Consider the following 25613-nt stretch of genomic DNA (forward strand, 5'->3'; position numbering starts at 1 on the left):
GTAAGTGGATTTTATTTAGACAGATAGAAAGGTAAGTGGGAAACAGAAATGGACAAAATTGAAAACTTGCAGATCAGCGATTTGAACCCCCATCACAGGTGACCATGCATGGCCCAGAGTTTGCAGTCTCCACTGTTACACCAGACATTGGCACTGCAGATGACCTCAACTATAAACCATTCACCAACACTCAACTACAACTGCAGGCAAACACTCCCAGTACGCCAGTGGTTAAGAGGTCAAACATCCATTAGACAGACTGCCTCTGTATCGCTGTCATCATGGCAAACAGACTCACTTGCGCCTCTGCTTTGTCTCCAAGTCACCGCCGGTCGTCGTGGTGACAGAGTTGGAGGTGACAGAACACTGCTCCTTCTTCTTCTCTGCCTGCTCCTGAGCCAGTCTGAGGGAGATAAAGGGCTTAGGGTTGCATGGCAGATAAATGGTTTTGATACGTTTTTAAACAAACACTACAAAAGTCTGTCCTCTCCCAGTCTCCACCCCTCTGCGTCTCCTTCCCTGTCCTCCACTCCTCCTCCCCTGTGCCCTCCCACTCCTCCTCTGTCCTCTCCTCCTCCTCCCCTGTGCCCTCCCACTCCTCCCCTGTCCTCTTCCCCTCCTCCTCCTCCTCCTCCTCCCCTGTGCCCTCCCACTCCTCCCCTGTCCTCTTCCCCTCCTCCTCCTCCCCTGTGCCCTCCCACTCCTCCCCTGTGCCCTCCCACTCCTCCCCTGCCCTTGCCTGTCCTCTCCTCTCCTCCTCCCCTTCCCCTCCTCCTCCCCTGTGCCCTCCCACTCCTCCCCTGTCCTCTCCTCCTCCTCCTCCTCCCCTGTGCCCTCCCACTCCTCCCCTGCCCTTGCCTGTCCTCTCCTCCTCCCCTGTCCTCACCTCCGCCCCATCTCCTCCCCTGTCCTTGCCTGTAATCTCCTCCTCCCCTCTCCTCGTCTACTTCCCTTCATCAGCACCAATTGGAAAAGACTTGAGGTGAAGTATACAGAGTCTTCAGAGAGTTTTCACACTCCTTGACTTTTAACACATTTTGTTGTGTTACAGCTTGAATTTAAAATGGTTAATTGTCATTTTTTGTCTACACAAGTAGAAGAAAAATGTTAAATAAATAAATATATAACTCAAGCAAAAAAAGAAACCTCCTCTCACTGTCAACTGCGTTCATTTTTAGCAAACTTAACGTGTGTAAATATTTCAACAACTGAGACAAATTGAGTCTAGTTCCATAGACATTGTAAAATGTGTTAACTAACCTCCAGACGAGCTTCAATGCCATTACAACTCTCCTTCCGTGGCCTCCAACTGCTCTTAAACACTAGTAAAACTAAATGCATGCTCTTCAACCGATTGCTGCCCGCACCTTCCCGCCCGTCCAGCATCACTACTCTGGACTGTTCTGACTTAGAATATGTGGACAACTACAAATACCTACAGTTGAAGTCAGAAACTTACATACACTTAGGTTGGAGTCATTAAAACTCATTTTTCAACCACTCCACAAATTTCTTGTTAACAAACTATAGTTTTGGCAAGTCGGTTAGGACATCTACTTTGTTCATGACACAAGTAATTTTTCCAACACTTGTTTACACACAGATTATTTCACGTATCACAATACCAGTGGGTCAGAAGTTTACATACACTAAGTTGACTGTGTCTTTAAACAGCTTGGAAAATTCCAGAAAATGATGTCATGGCTTTAGAAGCTTCTGATAGGCTAATTGCCATCATTTGAGTCAGTATAAACACCATGGGACCACGCAGCCGTCATACCGCTCAGGAAGGAGACGAGTTCTGTCTCCTAGATATGAACGTACTTTGGTGCGAAAAGTGCAAATCAACCCCAGAACAACAGCAAAGGACCTTGTGAAGATGCTGGAGGAAACAGGTACAAAAGTATCTATATCCCCAGTAAAACGAGTCCTATATCTACATAACCTGAAAGGCCGCTCAGCAAGGAAGAACAAACTGCTCCAAAACCACCATAAAAAAGCCAGACTACGGTTTGCAACTGCACATGGGGACAAAGATTGTACTTTTTGGAGAAATGTCCTCTGGTCTGATGAAAAATAAAACTGTTCGGCCATAATGACCATTGTTATGTTTGGAGGAAAAAGGGGGATGCTTGCAAGCCGAAGAATACCATCCCAACCGTGAAGCACGGGGGTGGCAGCATCATGTTGTGGGGGTGCTTTGCTGCAGGAGGGACTGGTGCACTTCACAAAATAGATGGCATCATGAGACAGAAAAAATACGTGGATATATTGAAGCAACATCTCAAGACACCAGTCAGGAAGTTAAAGCTTGGTCGCAAATGGGTCTTCCAAATGGACAATGACCCCAAGCATACTTCCAAAGTTGTGGCAAAAGGGCTTAAGGACAACAAAGTCAAGGTATTGGAGTTACCATCACAAAGCCCTGACCTCAATCCTATAGAACATTTGTGGGCAGAACTGAAAAAGCGTGTGCGAGCAAGGAGGCTTACAAACCTGACTCAGTTACACCAGCTCTGTCAGGAGGTATGGGCCAAAATTCACCCAACTTATTGTGGAAGGCTACCCAAATTTGACCCAAGTTAAACAATTTAAAGGCAATGTTGCCAAATACTAATTGAGTGTATGTAGACTTCTGACCCACTGGGAATGTGATGAAAGAAATAAAAGCTGAAATATATAATTCTCTCTACTATTATTCTGACATTTCACATTCTTAAAATAAAGTGGTGATCCTAACTGACCTAAAACAGGGAATTTTTACTAGGATTAAATGTCAGGAATTGTGAAAAACTGAGTTTAAATGTGTTTGGCTAAGGTGTACATAAACTTCAGACTTCGACTGTAGGTGTCTGGCTAGACTGTCAACTCTACTTTCAGACTCACATCTCCAATCCTAAATTAAATCTAGAATCGCTTCCTATTTCGCATCAAAGCATCTTTCACTCACGCTGTCAAACATACCCTCGTAAAACTGACTATCCTACCAATCCTCGACTTCGGCGATGTCATTTACAAAATAGCCTCCAACACTCTACTCAACAAATTGGAAGCAGTCTATCACAGTGCCATCCGTTTTGTCACCAAAGCCCCATACACTACCCACCACTGCGACCTGTACGCTCTCGTTGGTTGGCCCTCGCTACACATCCGTCGCCAAATCCACTGGCTCCAGGTCATCTACAAGTCTTTGCTAGGTAAAGCTCCGCCTTATCTCAGCTCACTGGTCACCATAGCAGCACCCTCCCCTAGCACGCGCTCCAGCAGGTATATCTCACTGGTCATCCCCAAAGCCAACACCTCCTTTGGCCGCCTCTCCTTCCAGTTCTCTGCTGCCAATGACTGGAACGAATTGCAAAAATCACTGAAGTTGGAGACTCATATCTCCCTCGCTAACTTTAAACATCGGCTGTCAGAGCAGCTAACTGATCGCTGCAGCTGTACACAGCCCATCTATAAATAGCCCATCCAACCACCTACCTACCTCATCCCTATGTTGTTTTTATTCACTTTTTTGCACACCAGTATTTCTACTTGCACATCCTCATCTGCACATCTATCACTCCAGTGTTAACTGCTAAATTGTAATTACTTCGCTACTATGACCTGTTTATTGCCTTACCTCCTCATGCCATTTGCACACACTGTACACAGATTTTCTATTGTATTATTGATAGTACGTTTGTTTATCCCATGTCTAACTCTGTTGTTGTTTGTGTCGCACTGCTTTGCTTTATCTTGGCCAAGTCGCAGTTGTAAATGAGAACTTGTTCTCAACTGGCCTACCTAGTTAAATAAAAGGTAAAAATAAAATAAATCATTTTTTTTTAAAATTAAAAGCTGAATTTGTCTCCCAGTGACTGTTGGAAAGCAGACTGAACCAAGTCTTCCTCTAGAATTTTGCCTGTGCTTAGCACTATTCCCGTTAATTTTTATCCTAAAAAAAACTCTTTAGTCCTTGCTGATGACAAGCATAGCCATAACATGATGCAGCTTGAAAATGTGAAGAGTTGTACTCAGTAATGTGTTGTGTTGGATTTTCCCCAAACATCACGCTTTGTGTTGAGGACAAAAAAATGCATGTTGCCTTTTTTGTTGTTGTTGCAGAATGCCTTTAGTGTCTTGTTGCAAACAGGAGGCATGTTTTGGAATATTTTTTATTCTGTACAGACTTCCTTCTTTTCACTCTGTCATTTATATTACTATGTTTATGTTCAGGCTGTAACAACAAAATGTGGAAAAAGTTAAAGGGGCGGGAATACTTTCTGAAGGCCCTGTACATGATGGAAGCTGGTCATCAGGCTTAGCCCTGTACATGATGGAAGCTGGTCATTAGGCTTAGCCCTGTACATGATGGAAGCTGGTCATTAGGCTTAGCCCTGTACATGATGGAAGCTGGTCATCAAGCTTAGTTAGCCCTGTACATGATGGAAGCTGGTCATTAGGCTTAGCCCTGTACATGATGGAAGCTGGTCATTAGGCTTAGCCCTGTACATGATGGAAGCTGGTCATCAGGCTTAGCCCTGTACATGATGGAAGCTGGTCATCAAGCTTAGCCCTGTACATGATGGAAGCTGGTCATCAGGCTTAGCCCTGTACATGATGGAAGCTGGTCATTAGGCTTAGCCCTGTACATGATGGAAGCTGGTCATTAGGCTTAGCCCTGTACATGATGGAAGCTGGTCATCAGGCTTAGCCCTGTACATGATGGAAGCTGGTCATCAAGCTTAGCCCTGTACATGATGGAAGCTGGTCATCAGGCTTAGCCCTGTACATGATGGAAGCTGGTCATTAGGCTTAGCCCTGTACATGATGGAAGCTGGTCATCAGGCTTAGCCCTGTACATGATGGAAGCTGGTCATCAGGCTTAGCCCTGTACATGATGGAAGCTGGTCATCAGGCTTAGCGTTCACCTGGACAGTTCTTTCAGATCAATGAAAGACATGAGAAAGAACCAATCACCCACCTCTGGGCCACTAGGATGTTGAGACGACTGAGTCCAGCAGAGAAGCTACTTCCAGTTCCTGTTGTTGAGGTCACTGTGGGGTCATCCAGTCTGCGTCCACAGGATGAGCTGGGAATACAACCAGACTTATTGACAATAATAAATACAGCCTCTGCCCTACAGCAGTGGTTCCCAAACCAGGGGTTGCGACTGCTATGAAAATGGGGTCGTGGGAGAATTTGCAACCCCCCGCCCCCAAAAGATATATATATATAAATAAACACTAAAAAAATATATTATAATATCTTCTTTGTATCTCAAAAGAATGTAAATGTGGTTTACTTAAAACATCTAAATGAAAATGATTCCAATTTAACGGCCACACTGTTGCACTTGAATCATTCCCATGGTGAATGACTAGCTACAATATGAAACTACACACTATAGCAGAGACTTTGATATTACCGGCCGCAATTGATATGGTGAAAACAATGAGTTGGGAGGCAGAGGAACAGAAACGAACAGCAATGCCTTTGTCAGATAACACTGTTAAACAAATCATTTATTCAATATCTAGCAATCAAGAGGAAACTCTGACTCAAAAACTCCCCAACCTTTGCTCTCCAAATGGACGTTAGCTGTGAGGGACACTCACAGCAGTTAATGTCCATTTGTAGAGAAGACAATCAGAAATACTGTTAATGTTTTTCAATGACAGTCACAGCTCTAAATAAAAAAAGTCAACATTGGCTGTTAATTACATAATTTTTGTTCACATGGGTGAGGGTCACAAATGGGGTCGTGGGGCAAAAATGTTTGGGAACCCCTGGTCTACAGCATATTCCCCACAGCATATTCCCCACAGCATATTCCCTACAGCATAACCCCTACAGCATAACCCCTACAGCATAACCCTTACAGCATATTCCCTACAGCATAATATTCCCTACAGCATAACCCCTGATCTACAGCATATTCCATATGCTATTCCCTACAGCATATTTTCTACAGCATATTCCCTACAGCATATTCCCCACAGCATAACCCCTGATCTACAGCATATTCCCTACAGCATATTTTCTACAGCATATTCCCTACAGCATATTCCCCACAGCATAACCCCCTACAGCATATTCCCTACAGCATAACCCCTGATCTACAGCATATTCCCCACAGCATAACCCCTGATCTACAGCATAACCCCTACATCATATACCCTACAGCATATTCCCTACAGCATAAACCTTGATCTACAGCATAACCCCTACATCATATTCTCTACAGCATATTCCCTACAGCATATTCTCTACAGCATAACTCTACAGCATATTCTCTACAGCATAAACCCTGATCTACAGCATAACCCCTACATCATATTCTCTACAGCATATTCCCTACAGCATATTCTCTACAGCATATTCCCTACAGTATATTCTCTACAGCATATTCTCTACAGCATAACCCCTGATCTACAGCATAACCCCTACAGCATATTCTCTACAGCATATTCTCTACAGCATATTCCCTACAGCATAACCCCTACAGCATATTCTCTACAGCATATTCCCTACAGGATATTCTCTACAGCATATTCTCTACAGCATATTCTCTACAGCATAACCCCTGGTCTACAGCATATTCTCTACAGCATATTCCCTACAGCATAACCCCTACAGCATATTCCCTACAGCATAACCCCTGATCTACAGCATAACCCCTACAGCATATTCCCCTACAGCATATTCTCTACAGCATATTCCCTACAGCATAACCCCTGATCTACAGCATAACCCCTACAGCATATTCCCCTACAGCATATTCTCTACAGCATATTCCCTACAGCATAACCCCTGATCTACAGCATAACCCCTACAGCATATTCCCCTACAGCATATTCTCTACAGCATAACCCCTACAGCATATTCTCTATAGCATATTCCCTACAGCATAACCCCTGATCCACAGCATATTCCCTAAAGCATATTCTCTACAGCATATTCTCTACAGCATATTCCCTACTTCATATTCCCTACAACAGCCACATAAATAGCGTATGGCTGATGCATCCTTGTGAAATACGTTTTTTAGCCACTCTATGTTTCAGTGTTAAATCAGTTTGGATGGCAGACGAAGAGATCAAGCAGCCGGTTCAGACAGGAAACTCCAGTTCTGAATCAGATGCACCAAATAGTTAATCACTCTGTTAATATGACTGTCTATTTAGTCCACGAGGTTCTGCACACACTTCCCTGATGGCTGTGTCCTGGTGTGTCCTGGTGTATCCTGGCTATGTCCCTGGTGTATCCTGGCTATGTCCTGGTGTATCCTGGCTATGCCCTGGTGTATCCTGGTGTATCCTGGCTATGTCCTGGTGTATCCTGGCTATGTCCCTGGTGTATCCTGGCTATGTCCCTGGTGTATCCTGGTGTATCCTGGCTATGTCCCTGGTGTATCCCGGTGTATCCTGGCTATGTCCTGGTGTATCCTGGTGTATCCTGGCTATGCCCTTGTGTATCCTGGTGTATCCTGGCTATGTCCTGGTGTATCCTGGCTATGTCCCTGGTGTATCCTGGCTATGTCCCTGGTGTATCCTGGTTATGTCCTGGTGTATCCTGGCTATGTCCCTGGTGTATCCTGGCTATGTCCCTGGTGTATCCTGGCTATGTCCCTGGTGTATCCTGGCTATGTCCCTGGTGTATCCTGGTGTATCCTGGCTATGTCCTGGTGTATCCTGGCTATGTCCCTGGTGTATCCTGTTGTATCCTGGCTATGTCCCTGGTGTATCCTGGCTATGTCCCTGGTGTATCCTGGCTATGTCCCTGGTGTATCCTGGTGTATCCTGGCTATGTCCTGGTGTATCCTGGCTATGTCCTGGTGTATCCTGGCTATGTCCCTGGTGTATCCTGGTGTATCCTGGCTATGTCCCTGGTGTATCCTGGCTATGTCCTGGTGTATCCTGGCTATGTCCTGGTGTATCCTGGTGTATCCTGGCTATGTCCCTGGTATATCCTGGCTATGCCCTGGTGTATCCTGGCTATGTCCCTGGTGTATCCTGGCTAAGTCCCTGGCTATGTCCTGGTGTATCCTGGCTATGTCCTGGTGTATACTGGTGTGTCCTGGTGTATCCTGGCTATGTCCCTGGTGTATCCTGGTGTATCCTGGCTATGTCCTGGTGTATCCTGGCTATTTCCCTGGTGGATCCTGGTGTATCCTGGCTATGTCCTGGTGTATCCTGACTATGTCCTGGTGTATCCTGGCTATGCCCTGGTATATCCTGGCTATGTCCTGGTGTATCCTGGCTATGTCCTGGTGTATCCTGGCTATGTCCTGGTGTATCCTGGCTATGTCCTGGTGTATCCTGACTATGTCCTGGTGTATCCTGACTATGTCCTGGTGTATCCTGACTATGTCCTGGTGTATCCTGGCTATGTCCCTGGTGTATCCTGACTATGTCCTGGTGTATCCTGGCTATGTCCTGGTGTATCCTGGCTATGTCCTGGTGTATCCTGGCTATGTCCTGGTGTATCCTGGCTATGTCCTGGTGTATCCTGACTATGTCCTGGTGTATCCTGGCTATGTCCTGGTGTGTCCTGGTGCATCCTGGCTATGTCCTGGTGTATCCTGGTGTATCCTGGCTATGTCCTGGTGTATCCTGGCTATGTCCCTGGTGTATCCTGGTGTATCCTGGCTATGTCCCTGGTGTATCCTGACCATGTCCTGGTGTATCCTGGCTATGTCCCTGGTGTATCCTGGCTATGTCCCTGGTGTATCCTGGCTATGTCCCTGGTGTATCCTGGTGTATCCTGGCTATGTCCTGGTGTATCCTGGCTATGTCCCTGGTGTATCCTGTTGAATCCTGGCTATGTCCCTGGTGTATCCTGGCTATGTCCCTGGTGTATCCTGGCTATGTCCTGCTGTATCCTGGCTATGTCCTGGTGTATCCTGGCTATGTCCCTGGTGTATCCTGGCTATGTCCTGGTGTATCCTGGCTATGTCCCTGCTGTATCCTGGTGTATCCTGGCTATGTCCTGGTGTATCCTGGCTATGTCCTGGTGTATCCTGGCTATGTCCCTGGTATATCCTGGCTATGTCCTGGTGTATCCTGGCTATGTCCCTGGTGTATCCTGACTATGTCCTGGTGTATCCTGGCTATGTCCTGGTGTATCCTGGCTATGTCCTGGTGTATCCTGGCTATGTCGTGGTGTATCCTGGCTATGTCCTGGTGTATCCTGACTATGTCCTGGTGTATCCTGGCTATGTCCTGGTGTGTCCTGGTGCATCCTGGCTATGTCCTGGTGTATCCTGGTGTATCCTGGCTATGTCCCTGGTGTATCCTGGTGTATCCTGGCTATGTCCCTGGTGTATCCTGACCATGTCCTGGTGTATCCTGGCTATGTCCCTGGTGTATCCTGACCATGTCCTGGTGTATCCTGGCTATGTCCCTGGTGTATCCTGGCTATGTCCTGGTGTGTCCTGGTGTATCCTGGCTATGTCCCTGGTGTATCCTGGCTATGTCCCTGGTGTATCCTGGCTATGTCCCTGGTGTATCCTGGTGTATCCTGGCTATGTCCTGGTATATCCTGGCTATGTCCCTGGTGTATCCTGGCTATGTCCCTGGTGTATCCTGGCTATGTCCCTGGTGTATCCTGGCTATGTCCCTGGTGTATCCTGGCTATGTCCCTGGTGTATCCTGGCTATGTCCCTGGTGTATCCTGGTGTATCCTGGCTATGTCCTGGTGTATCCTGGCTATGTCCTGGTGTATCCTGGCTATGTCCCTGGTGTATCCTGGCTATGTCCTGGTGTATCCTGGCTATGTCCCTGGTGTATCCTGGTGTATCCTGGCTATGTCCTGGTGTATCCTGGCTATGTCCTGGTGTATCCTGGCTATGTCCCTGGTATATCCTGGCTATGTCCTGGTGTATCCTGGTGTATCCTGGCTATGTCCCTGGTGTATCCTGACTATGTCCTGGTGTATCCTGGCTATGTCCTGGTGTATCCTGGCTATGTCCTGGTGTATCCTGGCTATGTCGTGGTGTATCCTGGCTATGTCCTGGTGTATCCTGACTATGTCCTGGTGTATCCTGGCTATGTCCTGGTGTGTCCTGGTGCATCCTGGCTATGTCCTGGTGTATCCTGGTGTATCCTGGCTATGTCCTGGTGTATCCTGGCTATGTCCCTGGTGTATCCTGGTGTATCCTGTCTATGTCCCTGGTGTATCCTGACCATGTCCTGGTGTATCCTGGCTATGTCCGGGGTGTATCCTGGCTATGTCCTGGTGTGTCCTGGTGTATCCTGGCTATGTCCCTGGTGTATCCTGGCTATGTCCCTGGTGTATCCTGGCTATGTCCCTGGTGTATCCTGGTGTATCCTGGCTATGTCCTGGTGTATCCTGGCTATGTCCCTGGTGTATCCTGTTGTATCCTGGCTATGTCCCTGGTGTATCCTGGTGTATCCTGGCTATGTCCTGGTGTATCCTGGCTATGTCCTGGTGTATCCTGGCTATGTCCCTGGTGTATCCTGGTGTATCCTGGCTATGTCCTGGTGTATCCTGGCTATCTCCCTGGTGTATCCTGGTGTATCCTGGCTATGTCCTGGTGTATCCTGGCTATGTCCTGGTGTACCCTGGCTATGTCCCTGGTATATCCTGGCTATGTCCCTGGTGTATCCTGGTGTATCCTGGCTATGTCCCTGGTGTATCCTGACCATGTCCTGGTGTATCCTGGCTATGTCCCTGGTGTATCCTGGCTATGTCCTGGTGTGTCCTGGTGTATCCTGGCTATGTCCCTGGTGTATCCTGGCTATGTCCCTGGTGTATCCTGGCTATGTCCCTGGTGTATCCTGGTGTATCCTGGCTATGTCCTGGTGTATCCTGGCTATGTCCCTGGTGTATCCTGTTGTATCCTGGCTATGTCCCTGGTGTATCCTGGCTATGTCCCTGGTGTATCCTGGCTATGTCCCTGGTGTATCCTGGTGTATCCTGGCTATGTCCTGCTGTATCCTGGCTATGTCCCTGGTGTATCCTGTTGTATCCTGGCTATGTCCCTGGTGTATCCTGGCTATGTCCCTGGTGTATCCTGGCTATGTCCCTGGTGTATCCTGGTGTATCCTGGCTATGTCCTGGTGTATCCTGGCTATGTCCTGGTGTATCCTGGCTATGTCCCTGGTGTATCCTGGTGTATCCTGGCTATGTCCTGGTGTATCCTGGCTATGTCCCTGGTGTATCCTGGCTATGTCCTGGTGTATCCTGGCTATGTCCCTGGTATATCCTGGCTATGTCCTGGTGTATCCTGGCTATGTCCCTGGTGTATCCTGACTATGTCCTGGTGTATCCTGGCTATGTCCTGGTGTATCCTGGCTATGTCCTGGTGTATCCTGGCTATGTCCTGGTGTATCCTGGCTATGTCCTGGTGTATCCTGACTATGTCATGGTGTATCCTGACTATGTCCTGGTGTGTCCTGGTGCATCCTGGCTATGTCATGGTGTATCCTGGTGTATCCTGGCTATGTCCTGGTGTATCCTGGCTATGTCCCTGGTGTATCCTGGTGTATCCTGGCTATGTCCCTGGTGTATCCTGACCATGTCCTGGTGTATCCTGGCTATGTCCCTGGTGTATCCTGGCTATGTCCTGGTGTATCCTGGCTATGTCCCTGGTGTATCCTGGCTATGTCCCTGGTGTATCCTGGCTATGTCCCTGGTGTATCCTGGTGTATCCTGGCTATGTCCTGGTGTATCCTGGCTATGTCCCTGGTGTATCCTGTTGTATCCTGGCTATGTCCCTGGTGTATCCTGGCTATGTCCCTGGTGTATCCTGGTGTATCCTGGCTATGTCCTGGTGTATCCTGGCTATGTCCTGGTGTATCCTGGCTCTCTCCCTGGTGTATCCTGGCGATGCCCTGGTATATCCTGGCTATGTCCTGGTGTATCCTGGCTATGTCCCTGGTGTGTTCTGGTGTATCCTGGTGTGTCCTGGTGTATCCTGGCTATGTCCTGGTGTATCCTGGTGTATCCTGGCTATGTCCCTGGTATATCCTGGCTCTGCCCTGGTGTATCCTGGCTATGTCCCTGGTGTATCCTGGCTATGTCCCTGGCTATGTCCTGGTGTATCCTGGCTATGTCCTGGTGTATCCTGGTGTGTCCTGGTGTATCCTGGCTATGTCCCTGGTGTATCCTGGCTATGTCCTGGTGTATCCTGGCTATGTCCCTGGTGTATCCTGGTGTATCCTGGCTATGTCCTGGTGTATCCTGGCTATGTCCTGGTGTATCCTGGCTATGTCCCTGGTATATCCTGGCTATGTCCCTGGTGTATCCTGGCTATGTCCTGGTGTATCCTGGCTATGTCCCTGGTGTATCCTGGCTATGTCCCTGGTGTATCCTGGTGTATCCTGGCTATGTCCCTGGTGTATCCTGGTGTATCCTGGCTATGTCCCTTGTGTATCCTGGCTATGTCCTGGTGTATCCTGGCTATGTCTTGTGTATCCTGGCTCTCTCCCTGGTGTATCCTGGCGATGCCCTGGTATATCCTGGCTATTTCCTGGTGTATCCTGGCTATGTCCCTGGTGTGTCCTGGTGTATCCTGGTGTGTCCTGGTGTATCCTGGCTATGTCCTGGTGTATCCTGGTGTATCCTGGCTATGTCCCTGGTATATCCTGGCTATGCCCTGGTGTATCCTGGCTATGTCCCTGGTGTATCCTGGCTATGTCCCTGGCTACGTCCTGGTGTATCCTGGCTATGTCCTGGTGTATCCTGGCTATGTCCCTGGTGTATCCTGGCTATGTCCTGGTGTATCCTGGCTATGTCCCTGGTGGATCCTGGTGTATCCTGGCTATGTCCTGGTGTATCCTGGCTATGTCCTGGTGTATCCTGGCTATGTCCTGGTGTATCCTGGCTATGTCCTGGTGTATCCTGGCTATGTCCTGGTGTATCCTGGTGTATCCTGGCTATGTCCTGGTGTATCCTGACTATGTCCTGGTGTATCCTGACTATGTCCTGGTGTATCCTGGCTATGTCCCTGGTGTATCCTGACTATGTCCTGGTGTATCCTGGCTATGTCCTGGTGTATCCTGGCTATGTCCTGGTGTATCCTGGCTATGTCCTGGTGTATCCTGGCTATGTCCTGGTGTATCCTGACTATGTCCCTGGTGTATCCTGGCTATGTCCCTGGTGTATCCTGGTGTATCCTGGCTATGTCCCTGGTGTATCCTGGTGCATCCTGGCTATGTCCCTAGTATATCCTGGCTATGTCCTGGTGTATCCTGGCTTTGTCCTGGTGTATCCTGGCTCTCTCCCTGGTGTATCCTGGCGATGCCCTGGTATATCCTGGCTATGTCCTGGTGTATCCTGGCTATGTCCCTGGTGTGTCCTGGTGTATCCTGGTGTGTCCTGGTGTATCCTGGCTATGTCCTGGTGTATCCTGGTGTATCCTGGCTATGTCCCTGGTATATCCTGGCTATGCCCTGGTGTATCCTGGCTATGTCCCTGGTGTATCCTGGCTATGTCCCTGGCTATGTCCTGGTGTATCCTGGCTATGTCCTGGTGTATCCTGGTGTGTCCTGGTGTATCCTGGCTATGTCCCTGGTGTATCCTGGTGTATCCTGGCTATGTCCTGGTGTATCCTGGCTATGTCCCTGGTGTATCCTGGTGTATCCTGGCTATGTCCCTGGTATATCCTGGCTATGCCCTGGTGTATCCTGGCTATGTCCCTGGTGTATCCTGGCTATGTCCCTGGCTACGTCCTGGTGTATCCTGGCTATGTCCTGGTGTATCCTGGCTATGTCCCTGGTGTATCCTGGCTATGTCCTGGTGTATCCTGGCTATGTCCCTGGTGGATCCTGGTGTATCCTGGCTATGTCCTGGTGTATCCTGGCTATGTCCTGGTGTATCCTGGTGTATCCTGGCTATGTCCTGGTGTATCCTGACTATGTCCTGGTGTATCCTGACTATGTCCTGGTGTATCCTGGCTATGTCCCTGGTGTATCCTGACTATGTCCTGGTGTATCCTGGCTATGTCCTGGTGTATCCTGGCTATGTCCTGGTGTATCCTGGCTATGTCCTGGTGTATCCTGGCTATGTCCTGGTGTATCCTGACTATGTCCTGGTGTATCCTGGCTATGTCCTGGTGTGTCCTGGTGCATCCTGGCTATGTCCTGGTGTATCCTGGTGTATCCTGGCTATGTCCTGGTGTATCCTGGCTATGTCCCTGGTGTATCCTGGTGTATCCTGGCTATGTCCCTGGTGTATCCTGACCATGTCCTGGTGTATCCTGGCTATGTCCCTGGTGTATCCTGGCTATGTCCTGGCTATGTCCTGGTGTATCCTGGCTATGTCCCTGGTGTATCCTGGCTATGTCCCTGGTGTATCCTGGTGTATCCTGGCTATGTCCTGGTGTATCCTGGCTATGTCCCTGGTGTATCCTGTTGTATCCTGGCTATGTCCCTGGTGTATCCTGGCTATGTCCCTGGTGTATCCTGGCTATGTCCCTGGTGTATCCTGGTGTATCCTGGCTATGTCCTGGTGTATCCTGGCTATGTCCTGGTGTATCCTGGCTATGTCCCTGGTGTATCCTGGCTATGTCCTGGTGTATCCTGGCTATGTCTCTGGTGTATCCTGGTGTATCCTGGCTATGTCCTGGTGTATCCTGGCTATGTCCTGGTGTATCCTGGCTATGTCCCTGGTATATCCTGCTATGTCCCTGGTGTATCCTGGCTATGTCCTGGTGTATCCTGGCTATGTCCCTGGTGTATCCTGGCTATGTCCCTGGTGTATCCTGGTGTATCCTGGCTATGTCCCTGGTGTATCCTGGTGTACCCTGGCTATGTCCCTAGTGTATCCTGGCTATGTCCTGGTGTATCCTGGCTATGTCCTGGTGTATCCTGGCTCTCTCCCTGGTGTATCCTGGCGATGCCCTGGTATATCCTGGCTATGTCCTGGTGTATCCTGGCTATGTCCCTGGTGTGTCCTGGTGTATCCTGGTGTGTCCTGGTGTATCCTGGCTATGTCCTGGTGTATCCTGGTGTATCCTGGCTATGTCCCTGGTATATCCTGGCTATGCCCTGGTGTATCCTGGCTATGTCCCTGGTGTATCCTGGCTATGTCCCTGGCTATGTCCTGGTGTATCCTGGCTATGTCCTGGTGTATCCTGGCTATGTCCCTGGTGTATCCTGGTGTATCCTGGCTATGTCCTGGTGTATCCTGGCTATGTCCCTGGTGGATCCTGGTGTATCCTGGCTATGTCCTGGTGTATCCTGACTATGTCCTGGTGTATCCTGGCTATGTCCTGGTGTATCCTGGCTATGTCCTGGTGTATCCTGGCTATGTCCTGGTGTATCCTGGCTATGTCCTGGTGTATCCTGGCTATGTCCTGGTGTATCCTGACTATGTCCTGGTGTATCCTGACTATGTCCTGGTGTATCCTGGCTATGTCCTGGTGTATCCTGGCTATGTCCTGGTGTATCCTGGCTATGTCCTGGTGTATCCTGGCTATGTCCTGGTGTATCCTGGCTATGTCCTGGTGTATCCTGGCTATGTCCTGGTGTATCCTGGCTATGTCCTGGTGTGTCCTGGTGCATCCTGGCTATGTCCTGGTGTATCCTGGTGTATCCTGGCTATGTCCTGGTGTATCCTGGCTATGTCCCTGGTGTATCCTGGTGTATCCTGGCTATGTCCCTGGTGTATCCTGACCATGTCCTGGTGTATCCTGGCTATGTCCCTGGTGTATCCTGGCTATGTCCTGGTGTATCCTGGTGTATCCTGGCTATGTCCCTGGTGTGTCCTGGTGTATCCTGGTGTATCCTGGCTATGTCCCTGGTGTATCCTGGCTATGTCCCTGGTGTATCCTGGCTATGTCCTGGTGTATCCTGTATTGCTCTAACATACATGTCTGTTTTCTGCTTTGCCACCTTCCTGTTAGGTTCTGGTTTTCCGTCCTGCAGGAAGTTGGTACAGAGTACCTTGTTCTCTGGCTGGATTTACTATCATCTTAACGCGATGCATGTTCTGGCAGCGAGAGAGCAGAGTCTACAGGCCACGTTCTGACGTACTGCGTGTATCTTATCTAACAAATGGTTCAACCAACCAAGCGGAGTTTCCTGTCTGAACCTGGTTAAAGAAAGGCTGAATGAACATAATATTCAGGAGACATCCAGCGACAATACTGAACACACAAACACCACAGAACGGGAAATTCACACTTCAACCAGAAGCCCCAAGAGTGGGAAGACACACCGACGGACGGAACCAAGGCTGTAGGACATACCTGAGAGGCAAGGAGGGGGTGGAGCTACTGAGATCACATCCTGTGCTATTGAGGCGGCGGGTGTAAGAGGCGCTACGACTCAGCCAGCTGAGAGAGAGGGAGAGAGGAGGAGGGGTGTAAGAGGCGCTACGACTCAGCCAGCTGAGAGAGAGGGAGAGAAGAGAGAGGAGGAGGGGTGTAAGAGGCGCTACGACTCAGCCAGCTGAGAGAGAGGGAGAGAGGAGGAGGGGTGTAAGAGGCGCTACGACTCAGCCAGCTGAGAGAGAGGGAGAGAGGTGTAAGAGGCGCTACGACTCAGCCAGCTGAGAGAGAGGGAGAGGAGAGAGAGGAGGAGGGGTGTAAGAGGCGCTACGACTCAACCAGCTGGGAGAGAGGGAGAGAAGAGAGAGGAGGAGGGGTGTAAGAGGCGCTACGACTCAACCAGCTGGGAGAGAGGGAGAGAGGAGGAGGGGTGTAAGAGGTGCTACAACTCAACCAGCTGAGAGAGAGGGAGAGAGGAGGAGGGGTGTAAGAGGCGCTACAACTCAACCAGCTGAGAGAGAGGGAGAGAGGAGGAGGGGTGTAAGAGGCGCTACAACTCAACCAGCTGAGAGAGAGGGAGAGAAGGGTGATGCAGTGAAGCTCAAAACCTGTTTAGCTATTCTCACAAACGCACTCAGCCACACACACACAGTGAAGCCGATGAGCAGCCTTTCACTTCCATTCCATACTGTGGTACGTGACAGCATCATGTGAGGCAAGCTGAGCCCACCAGCTAGTGCTGTCTGGGTTGCTGTCTGGTATACTGAAGAGACGTCTGGTTGGACTGGGGTTCACAAACCTGCTAGTGCTGTCTGGGTTGGTGTCTGGTATACTGAAGAGACGTCTGGTTGGAATGGGGTTCACAAACCTGCTAGTGCTGTCTGGGTTGCTGTCTGGTATACTGAAGAGACGTCTGGTTGGACTGGGGTTCACAAACCTGCTAGTGCTGTCTGGGTTGCTGTCTGGTATACTGAAGAGACGTCTGGTTGGACTGGGGTTCACAAACCTGCTAGTGCTGTCTGGGTTGGTGTCTGGTATACTGAAGAGACGTCTGGTTGGACTGGGGTTCACAAACCTGCTAGTGCTGTCTGGGTTGCTGTCTGGTATACTGAAGAGACGTCTGGTTGGACTGGGGTTCACAAACCTGCTAGTGCTGTCTGGGTTGGTGTCTGGTATACTGAAGAGACGTCTGGTTGGACTGGGGTTCACAAACCTGCTAGTGCTGTCTGGGTTGGTGTCTGGTATACTGAAGACAAGTCTGGTTGGACTGGGGTTCACAAACCTGCTAGTGCTGTCTGGGTTGGTGTCTGGTATACTGAAGAGACGTCTGGTTGGACTGGGGTTCACAAACCTGCTAGTGCTGTCTGGGTTGGTGTCTGGTATACTGAAGACACGTCTGGTTGGACTGGGGTTCACAAACCTGCTAGTGCTGTCTGGGTTGGTGTCTGGTATACTGAAGAGACGTCTGGTTGGACTGGGGTTCACAAACCTGCTAGTGCTGTCTGGGTTGCTGTCTGGTATACTGAAGACACGTCTGGTTGGACTGGGGTTCACAAACCTGCTAGTGCTGTCTGGGTTGGTGTCTGGTATACTGAAGAGACGTCTGGTTGGACTGGGGTTCACAAACCTGCTAGTGCTGTCTGGGTTGGTGTCTGGTATACTGAAGAGACGTCTGGTTGGACTGGGGTTCACAAACCTGCTAGTGCTGTCTGGGTTGGTGTCTGGTATACTGAAGAGACGTCTGGTTGGAATGGGGTTCACAAACCTGCTAGTGCTGTCTGGGTTGCTGTCTGGTATACTGAAGAGACGTCTGGTTGGACTGGGGTTCACAAACCTGCTAGTGCTGTCTGGGTTGGTGTCTGGTATACTGAAGAGACGTCTGGTTGGACTGGGGTTCACAAACCTGCTAGTGCTGTCTGGGTTGGTGTCTGGTATACTGAAGAGACGTCTGGTTGGACTGGGGTTCACAAACCTGCTAGTGCTGTCTGGGTTGCTGTCTGGTATACTGAAGAGACGTCTGGTTGGACTGGGGTTCACAAACCTGCTAGTGCTGTCTGGGTTGCTGTCTGGTATACTGAAGACACGTCTGGTTGATCTGGGGTTCACAAACCTGCTAGTGCTGTCTGGGTTGGTGTCTGGTATACTGAAGAGACGTCTGGTTGGACTGGGGTTCACAAACCTGCTAGTGCTGTCTGGGTTGGTGTCTGGTATACTGAAGAGACGTCTGGTTGGACTGGGGTTCACTCTGGCAGTCCTGGGTTCCTGAAAGTACAAGGACGTTTGATGATCTATCAATATCTAGCTATGAATAGTTTCAAACATATCACTACTAACTAGATCAGGGGTGTCAAACTCAATTAGTTTACCCTGACCAGATGGACTATAAATACATAACGTTACCAATTAGTTTACCCTGACCAGATGGACTATAAATACATAACATTACCTTGACCAGATGGACTATAAATACATAACATTACCCTGACCAGATGGACTATAAATACATAACGTTACCCTGACCAGATGGACTATAAATACATAACATTACCCTGACCAGATGGACTATAAATACATAACATTACCCTGACCAGATGGACTATAAATACATAACGTTACCCTGACCAGATGGACTATAAATACATAACGTTACCCTGACCAGATGGACTATAAATACATAACATTACCCTGACCAGATGGACTATAAATACATAACATTACCCTGACCAGATGGACTATAAATACATAACATTACCCTGACCAGATGGACTATAAATACATAACGTTACCCTGACCAGATGGACTATAAATACATAACATTACCCTGACCAGATGGACTATAAATACATAACATTACCCTGACCAGATGGACTATAAATACATAACATTACCCTGACCAGATGGACTATAAATATATAACATTACCCTGACCAGATGGACTATAAATACATAACGTTACCCTGACCAGATGGACTATAAATACATAACATTACCCTGACCAGATGGACTATAAATATATAACATTACCCTGACCAGATGGACTATAAATACATAACATTACCCTGACCAGATGGACTATAAATACATAACGTTACCCTGACCAGATGGACTATAAATACATAACATTACCCTGACCAGATGGACTATAAATACATAACATTACCCTGACCAGATGGACTATAAATACATAACGTTACCAATTAGTTTACCCTGACCAGATGGACTATAAATACATAACATTACCCTGACCAGATGGACTATAAATACATAACATTACCCTGACCAGATGGACTATAAATACATAACATTACCCTGCCCAGATGGACTAGAAATACATAACATTACCCTGACCAGATGGACTATAAATACATAACGTTACCCTGACCAGATGGACTATAAATACATAACATTACCCTGACCAGATGGACTATAAATACATAACGTTACCCTGACCAGATGGACTATAAATACATAACGTTACCCTGACCAGATGGACTATAAATACATAACATTACCAATTAGTTTACCCTGACCAGATGGACTATAAATACATAACATTACCCTGACCAGATGGACTATAAATACATAACATTACCCTGACCAGATGGACTATAAATACATAACATTACCCTGACCAGATGGACTATAAATACATAACATTACCCTGACCAGATGGACTAGAAATACATAACATTACCCTGACCAGATGGACTATAAATACATAACATTACCCTGACCAGATGGACTATAAATACATAACATTACCCTGACCAGATGGACTATAAATACATAACATTACCCTGACCAGATGGACTATAAATACATAACATTACCCTGACCAGATGGACTATAAATACATAACATTACCCTGACCAGATGGACTATAAATACATAACATTACCCTGACCAGATGGACTATAAATACATAACGTTACCAATTAGTTTACCCTGACCAGATGGACTATAAATACATAACATTACCCTGACCAGATGGACTATAAATACATAACATTACCCTGACCAGATGGACTATAAATACATAACATTACCCTGCCCAGATGGACTATAAATACATAACATTACCCTGACCAGATGGACTATAAATACATAACGTTACCCTGACCAGATGGACTATAAATACATAACATTACCAATTAGTTTACCCTGACCAGGTGGACTATAAATACATAACATTACCCTGACCAGATGGACTATAAATACATAACGTTACCAATTAGTTTACCCTGACCAGATGGACTATAAATACATAACATTACCCTGACCAGATGGACTATAAATACATAACATTACCCTGACCAGATGGACTATAAATACATAACATTACCCTGACCAGATGGACTATAAATACATAACGTTACCCTGACCAGATGGACTATAAATACATAACATTACCCTGACCAGATGGACTATAAATACATAACGTTACCCTGACCAGATGGACTATAAATACATAACGTTACCCTGACCAGATGGACTATAAATACATAACATTACCCTGACCAGATGGACTATAAATACATAACATTACCCTGACCAGATGGACTATAAATACATAACATTACCAATTAGTTTACCCTGACCAGATGGACTATAAATACATAATGTTACCCTGACCAGATGGACTATAAATACATAACGTTACCCTGACCAGATGGACTATAAATACATAACATTACCCTGACCAGATGGACTATTAATACATAACATTACCCTGACCAGATGGACTATAAATACATAACATTACCCTGACCAGATGGACTATAAATACATAACATTACCCTGACCAGATGGACTATAAATACATAACATTACCCTGACCAGATGGACTATAAATACATAACATTACCCTGACCAGATGGACTATAAATACATAACGTTACCCTGACCAGATGGACTATAAATACATAACATTACCCTGACCAGATGGACTATAAATACATAACATTACCCTGACCAGATGGACTATAAATACATAACATTACCCTGACCAGATGGACTATAAATACATAACGTTACCCTGACCAGATGGACTATAAATACATAACATTACCCTGACCAGATGGACTATAAATACATAACATTACCCTGACCAGATGGACTATAAATACATAACGTTACCCTGACCAGATGGACTATAAATACATAACGTTACCCTGACCAGATGGACTATAAATACATAACATTACCCTGACCAGATGGACTATAAATACATAACATTACCCTGACCAGATGGACTATAAATACATAACGTTACCCTGACCAGATGGACTATAAATACATAACATTACCCTGACCAGATGGACTATAAATACATAACATTACCAATTAGTTTACCCTGACCAGATGGACTATAAATACATAATGTTACCCTGACCAGATGGACTATAAATACATAACATTACCCTGACCAGATGGACTATAAATACATAACATTACCCTGACCAGATGGACTATAAATACATAACGTTACCAATTAGTTTACCCTGACCAGATGGACTATAAATACATAACATTACCCTGACCAGATGGACTATAAATGCATAACATTACCCTGACCAGATGGACTATAAATACATAACATTACCCTGACCAGATGGACTATAAATACATAACATTACCCTGACCAGATGGACTATAAATACATAACATTACCCTGACCAGATGGACTATAAATACATAACGTTACCCTGACCAGATGGACTATAAATACATAACATTACCCTGACCAGATGGACTATAAATACATAACATTACCCTGACCAGATGGACTATAAATACATAACATTACCCTGACCAGATGGACTATAAATATATAACATTACCCTGACCAGATGGACTATAAATACATAACGTTACCCTGACCAGATGGACTATAAATACATAACATTACCCTGACCAGATGGACTATAAATATATAACATTACCCTGACCAGATGGACTATAAATACATAACATTACCCTGACCAGATGGACTATAAATACATAACGTTACCCTGACCAGATGGACTATAAATACATAACATTACCCTGACCAGATGGACTATAAATACATAACATTACCCTGACCAGATGGACTATAAATACATAACGTTACCAATTAGTTTACCCTGACCAGATGGACTATAAATACATAACATTACCCTGACCAGATGGACTATAAATACATAACATTACCCTGACCAGATGGACTATAAATACATAACATTACCCTGCCCAGATGGACTAGAAATACATAACATTACCCTGACCAGATGGACTATAAATACATAACGTTACCCTGACCAGATGGACTATAAATACATAACATTACCCTGACCAGATGGACTATAAATACATAACGTTACCCTGACCAGATGGACTATAAATACATAACGTTACCCTGACCAGATGGACTATAAATACATAACATTACCAATTAGTTTACCCTGACCAGATGGACTATAAATACATAACATTACCCTGACCAGATGGACTATAAATACATAACATTACCCTGACCAGATGGACTATAAATACATAACATTACCCTGACCAGATGGACTATAAATACATAACATTACCCTGACCAGATGGACTAGAAATACATAACATTACCCTGACCAGATGGACTATAAATACATAACATTACCCTGACCAGATGGACTATAAATACATAACATTACCCTGACCAGATGGACTATAAATACATAACATTACCCTGACCAGATGGACTATAAATACATAACATTACCCTGACCAGATGGACTATAAATACATAACATTACCCTGACCAGATGGACTATAAATACATAACATTACCCTGACCAGATGGACTATAAATACATAACGTTACCAATTAGTTTACCCTGACCAGATGGACTATAAATACATAACATTACCCTGACCAGATGGACTATAAATACATAACATTACCCTGACCAGATGGACTATAAATACATAACATTACCCTGCCCAGATGGACTATAAATACATAACATTACCCTGACCAGATGGACTATAAATACATAACGTTACCCTGACCAGATGGACTATAAATACATAACATTACCAATTAGTTTACCCTGACCAGGTGGACTATAAATACATAACATTACCCTGACCAGATGGACTATAAATACATAACGTTACCAATTAGTTTACCCTGACCAGATGGACTATAAATACATAACATTACCCTGACCAGATGGACTATAAATACATAACATTACCCTGACCAGATGGACTATAAATACATAACATTACCCTGACCAGATGGACTATAAATACATAACGTTACCCTGACCAGATGGACTATAAATACATAACATTACCCTGACCAGATGGACTATAAATACATAACGTTACCCTGACCAGATGGACTATAAATACATAACGTTACCCTGACCAGATGGACTATAAATACATAACATTACCCTGACCAGATGGACTATAAATACATAACATTACCCTGACCAGATGGACTATAAATACATAACATTACCAATTAGTTTACCCTGACCAGATGGACTATAAATACATAATGTTACCCTGACCAGATGGACTATAAATACATAACGTTACCCTGACCAGATGGACTATAAATACATAACATTACCCTGACCAGATGGACTATTAATACATAACATTACCCTGACCAGATGGACTATAAATACATAACATTACCCTGACCAGATGGACTATAAATACATAACATTACCCTGACCAGATGGACTATAAATACATAACATTACCCTGACCAGATGGACTATAAATACATAACATTACCCTGACCAGATGGACTATAAATACATAACATTACCCTGACCAGATGGACTATAAATACATAACGTTACCCTGACCAGATGGACTATAAATACATAACATTACCCTGACCAGATGGACTATAAATACATAACATTACCAATTAGTTTACCCTGACCAGATGGACTATAAATACATAATGTTACCCTGACCAGATGGACTATAAATACATAACATTACCCTGACCAGATGGACTATAAATACATAACATTACCCTGACCAGATGGACTATAAATACATAACGTTACCAATTAGTTTACCCTGACCAGATGGACTATAAATACATAACATTACCCTGACCAGATGGACTATAAATGCATAACATTACCCTGACCAGATGGACTATAAATACATAACATTACCCTGACCAGATGGACTATAAATACATAACGTTAGCCTGACCAGATGGACTATAAATACATAACATTACCAATTAGTTTACCCTGACCAGATGGACTATAAATACATAACATTACCCTGACCAGATGGACTATAAATACATAACATTACCCTGACCAGATGGACTATAAATACATAACGTTACCCTGACCAGATGGACTATAAATACACAACATTACCCTGACCAGATGGACTATAAATACATAACGTTACCCTGACCAGATGGACTATAAATACATAACATTACCCTGACCAGATGGACTATAAATACATAACATTACCCTGACCAGATGGACTATAAATACATAACGTTACCCTGACCAGATGGACTATAAATACATAACATTACCCTGACCAGACGGACTATAAATACATAACGTTACCCTGACCAGATGGACTATAAATACATAACGTTACCCTGACCAGATGGACTATAAATACATAACATTACCCTGACCAGATGGACTATAAATACATAACATTACCCTGACCAGATGGACTATAAATACATAACGTTACCCTGACCAGATGGACTATAAATACATAACATTACCCTGACCAGATGGACTATAAATACATAACGTTACCCTGACCAGATGGAATATAAATACATAACGTTACCCTGACCAGATGGACTATAAATACATAACATTACCCTGACCAGATGGACTATAAATACATAACATTACCCTGACCAGATGGACTATAAATACATAACATTACCAATTAGTTTACCCTGACCAGATGGACTATAAATACATAATGTTACCCTGACCAGATGGACTATAAATACATAACATTACCCTGACCAGATGGACTATAAATACATAACGTTACCCTGACCAGATGGACTATAAATACATAACATTACCAATTAGTTAACCCTGACCAGGTGGACTATAAATACATAACATTACCCTGACCAGATGGACTATAAATACATAACGTTACCAATTAGTTTACCCTGACCAGATGGACTATAAATACATAACATTACGCTGACCAGATGGACTATAAATACATAACATTACCCTGACCAGATGGACTATAAATACATAACATTACCCTGACCAGATGGACTATAAATACATAACGTTACCCTGACCAGATGGACTATAAATACATAACATTACCCTGACCAGATGGACTATAAATACATAACGTTACCCTGACCAGA

The 25613-nt window shown here is 45.6% G+C and overlaps 1 protein-coding gene across 1 annotated transcript in view; it reads right to left on the reverse strand.

The window, feature by feature from the left end:
* LOC139405206 (protein phosphatase 1 regulatory subunit 12A-like) overlaps positions 1–25613 on the reverse strand; it is a 95881-nt gene that overhangs the window by 22937 nt on the left and 47331 nt on the right. The window contains exons 11-14 of the mRNA XM_071147635.1: positions 18399–18481; positions 16199–16285; positions 4967–5074; positions 299–403 (exon numbers count right to left, since the gene is read on the reverse strand). Of these exons, the coding sequence (XP_071003736.1) occupies positions 299–403; positions 4967–5074; positions 16199–16285; positions 18399–18481 (383 nt within the window). The remainder of the gene's footprint in view (positions 1–298; positions 404–4966; positions 5075–16198; positions 16286–18398; positions 18482–25613) is intronic.

This window comes from Oncorhynchus clarkii, unplaced genomic scaffold (assembly GCF_045791955.1).
Source record: "Oncorhynchus clarkii lewisi isolate Uvic-CL-2024 unplaced genomic scaffold, UVic_Ocla_1.0 unplaced_contig_13062_pilon_pilon, whole genome shotgun sequence".
NCBI lineage: Eukaryota > Metazoa > Chordata > Actinopteri > Salmoniformes > Salmonidae > Oncorhynchus > Oncorhynchus clarkii.